The sequence below is a fragment of the Parasteatoda tepidariorum genome, chromosome 9 (assembly GCF_982258835.1).
Source record: "Parasteatoda tepidariorum strain Cologne lab strain chromosome 9, Ptep-v5.0, whole genome shotgun sequence".
Taxonomy (NCBI): domain Eukaryota; kingdom Metazoa; phylum Arthropoda; class Arachnida; order Araneae; family Theridiidae; genus Parasteatoda; species Parasteatoda tepidariorum.
In genome coordinates this window covers 48221006-48230280 of record NC_141763.1, presented here as the reverse complement: position 1 = coordinate 48230280, position 9275 = coordinate 48221006, and the positions used below count along the sequence as shown (strand labels likewise).

Below are 9275 nucleotides of genomic sequence, written 5' to 3'. Positions count from 1 at the left end.
GCATAATTTTTAATTAATGTTTATATAGGTAAGAAAAAGCATAAGGAACAAATATTTTTGTTTCAATTAAGAAAGATCATTAAATTGAAAATAAATAAATGAAACTATGAAGTAACTAACCACTATACACTTTTATATTGTATATCTAAACGCAATTCCTTTATATGTTCTTTTAAATATAGTTTAATATTGACCACATTTCATTTTACTTTTAAAATTATACTTTCAGATTATAAATTATATAATTACATGAAGTTCATAATAGTTATAATAATTATACCTTTAAAAAATACATTTCAAAGATGAGATCTTCAATAAAAAATTAGTTTCTCGTTGTACTTTGTAATAGTTTTTGCCATTTTCTAGTATTATAATATGGTGACTACACTACAATATGGGGATTAGGACAGAAAGGATAAAACCAACCATTTTCAATTCAATTAAAAAAAAAAACACATTTAACAGTTGTTTAATAAGTATCAAATATTGAATTATAATTTATACCTAATTCCTGAACTTCTTTGTATTATGGTATAAGTTACTTATTTTCTATGTATTATATTAAACTACAGTCGGACCTCTATTTAACGAACTTCCATTTTGCGAATTTTTACAAGGAACCAAGAACATTTTGGAAATTTCTTCATAAAATAACTTCCAAATAGCGAAGTGAATTTTCTATTGAACGAATTTTTCTTTGAGATCTGCTTTCCCCATTTCCCAAAATATTTCAAACTTGTTAACACATTTTATGGGGGAAATCATCTCGCATTTTCGAAGTCACTTCACTTTTAGAGAAAGCAGTAAAATCCCTTTCCCATCTTGTTTGCATTACAAACAAAATGAACGGGTCTTATCAGTAACCATTAAACTTAAGAACACATGTTGTAATGTATGTTTGAAATTACTTTGCAATTATAATTTTATACAGCAAATAAATGCAGCTATAATTTTATACATAAATTTAGTTGAAAATGTTATAGCATGGTTGTGTAGCACTGGATAATGTTTTGCTCTATTCTTGCTTTCCAAGCAGATTTCTTTTATGGCTAAGATTTATAAAATAAATAGTAGATTGATTGATTGAATCTAGGGTTTAGTGGCACAAGATTGGAATGAGGATAGGCTGCGCCAAATAGTACGGTAAAATAAATAAATAGTAGATACTAGTTTACAAGATAAAGGTGTATTGATTACTATTTAAATTATGTCTACTGTTTATGAATTTAAAACCTGTTTTGTGTCGTTTAAGTATTTCAAAAGGTGATTTTCTATTTAACGAATTTTCCATATAATGAACTTATTATCGGGATTTAGCGACTTCCTTAAATAGAGGTCGGACTGTATATACACTGTTACACATTCATTTTTAATGTAAGAATGTCTCCCCCCTCCTCAAAAAAAAAAAAAAATAGTTCTACAGGTTTAGTTATAATTTTTTTAAATAGTTCTGTAGCTGAAATATTATATTTTAAGTAAGTTGTTTACTCGTGTAAATCAAAGATGCTTATAATATTCTAAGAACTATAATAAAGACAAATGGTGTATGCTTTAAAATTTATTGAAAACTAAAAATACCCAGATTTTGTGTACTCGTCCTGAATATTTGTATTATTGAATATAGTATTTAATATTTATAAATTCACCATCTAATGGGACTGAGTTTTTACCCAACTACCTTTACAGGCATTATACATTCTGCATTAATACTAAATAGGATTATTTTAATTAAAAGCAATTTAGAATGTATTCTATTCTACTTTTAGGGGATATAATTACTATATCTACATACACTGTCTTATATTAAGCTTACATGGTATTTTATCAGAAATATGTATACCTCTCAACTCATTTTATCCGGCATTACAAATCTTCCCACAATTTTTCCCTTCCTAGAACATAGTAAAATGTTTTAGCAATAAAGCAAAAATATTTTCACACATTAGATAAGTCTAATAACATTTTTCAAAAACTGCTACTGTAACAGCGATCATATAACTAGTAAACAGTGAAACATACATGTTTTAATATACATCTGAAAATCAAACATGATCTAGGTATGAAAACTCTTTCAAATTGAAAATTTTATGCACTTTGTTACTAAAAGATAATCTGCATAATGTGGGAGGAAAGAAAATAACTAGAGAAATGGTACATTACAAGTTTATTTTTCAATCAAAATTTACATGAAGGAATATGGTTCTATTTCTTATTTTGTAAAACATTGCAGTTTGACATAACACTATAAATTCTATGCTTTACTGTCCAAGTTAATAGGATCAATCTTTGGTTCTAGAAATAAGGAAAAATACAAAACTAAAGTCAGGTATAAGATAAAAAAAATAAATAAATAAATAATTTAAAACAATCGATAAGTATTTGAAAAAAAGAAAACCATTCTTTGAGCAGCTTACAGATTATTATAAATATTAAGTTTAAATACTGCTTCGTTGATTAAAAGACAACAAAGTTTTTTTTAAATTTTTTTTAAAAATAGAATTAAATTACAATACAAATCCAAAATTTATTTAAATTCATCAGATTAAGGGTGCAAAACTTAAAAGCCAGCATGTCATGAAATAAAAAGTAGTATAATGTACAGTCACTTAACTTTAACTTAAAAGAAACTTTGGAAAGACAGTTTTTCTAAGGTAAATTATGTAAAGATAATTGTAATAAATTACTAATACAACCAAATAAATAATGTATGGAATAAGAACATATAAAATCGTTAGAGCAAGAGATGAGGTCATCTAAATTGATAGGAATGGCAGATTTTAACAATGTGATGGTCAACTGATGTTTTGAAAAAAGTATCATTTGATCAAAACTACCATTTGACCTATGTGTTTTGAAAAACAATCCTATCCTTAAAATTATTCAAATTTTTAGGCTAACAAAAATAAATGTTAAATTGAAATATAACACATTAACTATAATCTTCTTAAGTATGATTCCCCCCCCCCCCCAGAAAAGATATTCTTATTAAAAAATCAGATTTTCAGACCCTGCTTAAGACTATTAAAAAATAAACTTTGGATATTTTAGCACAAAACTTCGAAAATATTTAATTCATAAATCCTAATAAGAACTGGCAGTGAAAAAGGCCATATTGCCAACAACTGACTCAAATCTTAATCCCCGTGGCAGAATTTTTTCGAACTATCTGCGACAAAACTCACTAGCACTAATATCTTTTTGCAAGATACTTTCAATAATAACAAACATATATTTTACTAATTTAAAATAATTTTGCGCTGTGTTTACAAAAAAAAGAAGAAAAACGATATATATATATATATATATATATATATATATATATATATATATATATATATATATATATATATATATATATATATATATATTTAATTGATCATGTAGTAACAATTTTTCATTCGAATATTATGGGTGATATTCTCGCAAATTTCTTTTTTCCCATTTATCATCACAGTAAAAAAATAATTAAATATCATGAAATCCAGAGTAGTAATTGCTGAAAAAAAGATTGATGACGAAACCACACAAATCGGACTCCTCAAATGCGTGTTTCGTTTCGAGATTACGTTGTTGTCATTAATATTTCATAAAAAATATCGGATTTAAAAACTATGGAGAAATCAATAGCAATAACTGCATAAAATTCTATAGAATCATTTCTTTAAAAAAAGTATACTCAAATGCACGATTTGAATTTTCCATATTGTTTGAAATATATTGGGATATTTAAAATTCACATGAAAATCAATATCAATAACTGCCGAAAATACAATCAGAACATTACATCGATTAAAGATGCTATCGGCGTAAATTGAGCGTGAAGAAAAGTGATTATCATCTGAAAGCATGATTCAAATATTACTTGTAAACTTCTGAAGAAAAGTAATTATCTTCACTTTTCAAGAGAAAAATCATTCTGGAAGAACTCTAACGTTCTACGACAATGTCGCTGTGATTCTGCCACGGGGATCTTTATTAATTTGTAGATCTAATGCTGACTTAGACTATATTTTATACATCTTGAAAAGTGCACAATTCGAGAATGTTTACTGGAGTGGTTATTTTTTAATATCTTCAAAAATATAGAAAAATCAGAATACCATAGATCAGAAGAAGAATTTTATGTCTATACAATATACCTTGATTGTCTAATTGATTCAGGTAATCATTATAAGTAATGCCACATGAAAGTTTTCATTATGAATATTTAATAATAGTATATGCGACTACAAGCAGTGACTACTATAAATGCGACTTCAAAAGAGGATTGAGAAAATAGTAATTTATTAAAATGGCCTCTTGTTTTTGCTGACAATACAGCTGGAATGGTAGTAGATATTCAAAAGCATATCATTTATTATACTATTCAAACATAGAAATATTTTTTAACGTAAAATTATAAAGAAACATTAACTTTTTTAGCAGTAACTTAATACTACTTTATATCTATCTATCTATATATATATAAATAGCTACTTGCAAGAACAAATTAAAATTTTACATGATTGAATAAGGTAAAAATGTATATTAAGACACCAAAATTATTAATTTACTTTTTTACAAAATTATTAATTTGCAAAATTATTAATTTGCATTTTTAAACTTCTCTTTGACTGATTAGCTCAGCATGTGTTTAGATGTAAATACTAAATAATTACCTGGAAAATTGAAAGTGGGAAATTTAGTGTAGTCAGCTTTATCAGCACCAAACTGTCTCTTTAAGTTATTCAAAGTCTCATCATATTGTTTCTGTTTTTCTGGAGTAATATCTACCAGTTTACCTCCACTATAAAATGAAAAAATAATCAACACAGAGTTTGATGAAACATTTATTTTTATCCATTATTGCCTATATGTATAGAAAATAAGATTGATTTTAAATGACCAATACAGTTTACGCTCAAAATTGCGTTGTTCGGAAAGTAATTTAGTTTTTTTCTCAACAAGACTTTAGTGTATTTTTCTCAGTCAACTTCACACTAAAGCCATATATAATCATTATATATTTTGACAGCTGATATAGAAAGACTTGCTTGCGAAAAAGTTTGATTGATTTTACACAGTTTTTGGTTGGTGTTTTTTAACTACGGTAAGTCAAAAGCTGAATTTTTGGGAAAAATATCTGATGTGTATAAAGAAGCATTGACAGAACGCCAGTGTCAAAACTTGTTTATAAAATTTCGATCCGACAATGTAGATGTTGAAGTTGCGCTCCATGCTAGCAAGGTCAGCTGAAGTCGGTGAAGACACAATTAAGGCATTAATTGACGCAAACTGGTATGCCTTCAACAATGCTTCGGTCTACAAAATTTGTTAGACGGTTAAACCTTTATTTCAAATGTGGAGGTAAAAAATTACATGGATCACTTTTTCGTCAGCAAAGAACAAAAATTTTATGAATGTGGGAAAAAAAACATTCTTTTGAAGAAATCAAAACTGTTATTATAGCCTTTTTTATATGAAAAACATAAAATTTCAACACAGAAAAGATTTAAAAAATATTTAATTAGAAGCAACTAGAAAAAATTAAATATAATTGTAAAATAAATTATTGATGAATACTTTCTTTTAATGAAAAAGTTTTTTCAGTTTCAAAAATTCAAATCATACCTTTCTAATTTAAAAAAAAAAAAAACAGTTTCATATATAACATTATGAATAGAATTATGCATATATGAACCTGTATAGACAACATTAGTATATTATTTTATAACCTATATTTTGCTTCGTTAAAAAGAAATGTTGGTTCAACTATTGGTTAACTGCAACAGCAAATAAGCTAAAAAGACATTCATAAAAATTTATATATTTGGTAGACTATAACTTGTATATTATTTTACTTATTAAAAATAAATATTCCAAATCTATTCCTTCTCTAATAATGACCTAGATTTCATTATAAAATAATTAAATGCTAGAATAAATTTCTTTTTGTACAGATTTTTATAAGAAACTAGTTTTAAAATGTTTGACAAATTTTAAAATGCTTGACAATCTCATAATAAGTTAATACATAATATGTGAATCATAGAAAATAATTTAACATTGTTATAAGTAGATTTTTTTTTATCTTAAGTATGTCAACATAACAATCTGTTATTTTTAATGATACCTTTTTAAATGAACGTGATTAGTAAATTACAGGGTTGACAGGTTTTTGACATGTGACAGTTTTTGACGGTTTAAACCGTCACTACAAAAACCTCACTGTCAAAAACCTATATTCATTGTGAAATTTAATTAATACATAAAATTTATATATTTTTTTTTATAAAGGTTAGTGTTTCTAAATATAATATAATTAGAAACACTATTCCAGTATTCAGTGTATTCTAGAAAAAATAAATTTAAAATTTTGAAGAAACACTTATATTTTGAATAATAACCCAAATCTTGTACTTTTGAGAACTCACATCTCTTCAAGATATACATTATTTGTATTCTTAATACAAGTGGAGGAAAAAAAATTAAGAGTTAAAAATTGCTTTAAAATGATAAGTGTAATAATTATAAATAAATATAATAAACAATATGAATTATATTTATCAATATTCATAAATATAACTACTTTTAAATTCAAATTAACAATTGGATAATAAAGATATTCGGTATAACATAAAATTTTTTTTTTATACACTTGTATCAAGTTTGTATTTATACAACACAACTTGTAAGTTCCTTATAAATATTAGTTATATGTTCCTTATAAGTCAAAAATGCATAGTAATAAACTTTTAATATTCTTAAATATCAAAAAAAAATTTTTTTTTTTCAAAATATAAATATTTAAAAAATTTTTGTGCAAAATTTTTCTGCACATGCATTTGAATAAAAATTTCTGAGATTTTAAATCTGTTATTTTATCTTAATTTTAATTAAAAAATATTTTAAAACCGGCTGATTACCTATAGTATAATTAAATTTCAATATAATGCATGGCAACTGTTGGTAGTTTTGAAGTTTATATATTTTCTTGGCAAACTTCAGTTTTTGACGGTTTTAACCAGTATTATACCCTTGTCATGTCAAAAACCACTTTTTGACGTCAAAAACCCAATCCTGGTAAATTATGCCATTATTCTAAAATGTTATTTACATTAAATTAAGAAAAATGTAACTTTTTATTTACTGAGAAATTTATTTGCTTCACTATTGAATAAAAAATAGTATAGCATCAAATAATTTAGCAAGTAAATAGTTTAGCAAGTTAAATTATCTTTACTCATTTCAACAAATATTTGTAAAAAAAAAAATATTATTAAAATAAAATTTAAGATACATTTTATTGATTTTGCTCATTATTTATCCACAGATATGAGGAAATTTTGAGATTTTATTAAAATAAAGGAAAGATATTATTTGTCTACTGATCAGTCTTCAGAAATTTACGTCGTTAGAGCAACAAAAATAAAATTAAAAATCCAACAAATTTTGATGAAATCAAAATTCTTAACAGCAATAAAATAATTAAGTCCAAAATAAACACCATTAAAATATAGTACCTGCTAAGTCTAGTGTATTCTTTAAGTTTCTCTTGAAATAACTTTTGAATTGGATCTGTTGGAGTTTTTGCATACAAAACTGAGCAAATACCAATATTCCTTTGAAGACATAGAGAACCAGTGGAAGCAGCTTTTTTGAGAACTCTTACAGAATTCATGGCTGAAAAATTATTGACATGTTTTATTAGCAAATCCAAGTTTATAGCATGGTATGCTACTAGTCTTAAAATTAAATTTTACTTTATTTAAATTTTATAACTCAGATTAGACAGATTCTTGATAACCCAAAATTTCTTAAAATAAAAATGAGATCTTGTACAATTCAATAAAAGACAAAGATAGTCACTGGTAAAAAGGACTAGCAAATATAAGATACTACCATATATTTCCCAATATAAACTGAGAATTTTTAGAAATTTTCAAAAAGCTAAAGTGGGGAAGGGGTCGGTTTATAATCTTATCAGTTATCCCCCTAAATGTAATTCCTTAAAGCATGGCGATACTGTTAAAATATTTTAAAGAAAATAATTAACCACATATTTCTAATTTTCTTGCTTTTTCAAAAGTTATTGTTTATTTGGAGCTCTTTAAGGTATTAACATTAAGTTTAAAAGATAGATTGAATTTTATGCCACCAGAGACGTTGTTATGTTTCTCGGTACCCTGGGCTTATCCTTATTTCAGTGTAAAAAAAGTTTAGTTTTGAAACGTTTTTTTAAAAATGATTTTATTTTCAGGTTGAAAAACAAATACATTATTATGAAAGCATTAATATATTATTAGTATTGAAAGTTTAAGGTTACTACTCATGCTTTTTGAGAGACGAAGTCTTCTGTCCCAACATTAAAATTAATTTCCTGCCAGGCATCATATTCAACGCTCATGATTGATTCAATCTTTTTTAAATCCAAAAACAAACAAACATAAGGGGATAATAGCTCATTCCCCTGAAACTTTTAATTTCGTAAACGCTGTTCAAGTTCTTTGTTGAAGCCTGTTTTTCAGAAAGGTGAGAAATTCTCACCCCCTTTTTTTTTTCTATGATGAAAACACTGTCCTTAGAAGTCCCCTTCTACAAGAATGTATTATTCCATCATTTGAAACATGTCGTTATTGATGAGACATATGGCTGAACTAATTATTTCTTTTAATATTTCATCTCAATCTTCCTTTCTAGCTAATATTTTTTTCAACAGATCAGTTATAAAAAAAAAAAAACTAAATGTGATAAACTTAAGGGGCCCGATGTGAATCCTTAAATAACGGCATTGTATGCAATAAAAAGATATGAGCGTGATAATCATTGTAAAATATCATAAATAGATGCAAGCAGAAAAGTAGGTGGAAGAAAGCACAAAATATAAACTTATGAGTGATTTAGCAATATTAAGCATGTCGCATTAGGAAGTAAATATGAATTAAGCTATCTATATTTTGTTTTAGCAGAAAATGCAAAGCCTGAATCAGTTAATAGTGAATGCAATAGGAGTTTTTATCAGAAATACTTGTTACTAAAGCATGATTCAGGCACAATTAACAATGTTAAGTTTAAATTACTACGCAGTAAAATAAATGTGATACATTATTCAATTAATAAGATACAATAATAATAAAAAAAGATACGAAACCTTTTATAAAGAATTTTAACTACTCTTTAAATAATAAGCAAACTTTCCAAAAGGTCGTCTCTAGGTTTTAGCTTTAATCTTACGTTTCCCACTGCCTATTTCTGTAACGGGTTTCAGTTAGCTTTGATTTCGGATCGGAGCTTTT

At 25.8% G+C, this 9275-nt stretch overlaps 1 protein-coding gene across 1 annotated transcript; it reads right to left on the bottom strand.

The window, feature by feature from the left end:
* Window positions 1-2149: 2149 nt before the first annotated feature.
* LOC107445470 (ATP synthase-coupling factor 6, mitochondrial) lies at window positions 2150-9271 on the bottom strand. The gene is made up of 4 exons (XM_016059861.4): window positions 9131-9271; window positions 7503-7662; window positions 4659-4786; window positions 2150-2292 (listed from the first exon to the last, which is right to left on the bottom strand). The coding sequence occupies exons 2-4, from the start codon at window positions 7658-7660 to the stop codon at window positions 2252-2254; spliced, it is 327 nt and encodes a 108-aa protein (XP_015915347.1). The 5' UTR covers window positions 7661-7662; window positions 9131-9271; the 3' UTR covers window positions 2150-2251.
* Window positions 9272-9275: the final 4 nt, after the last annotated feature.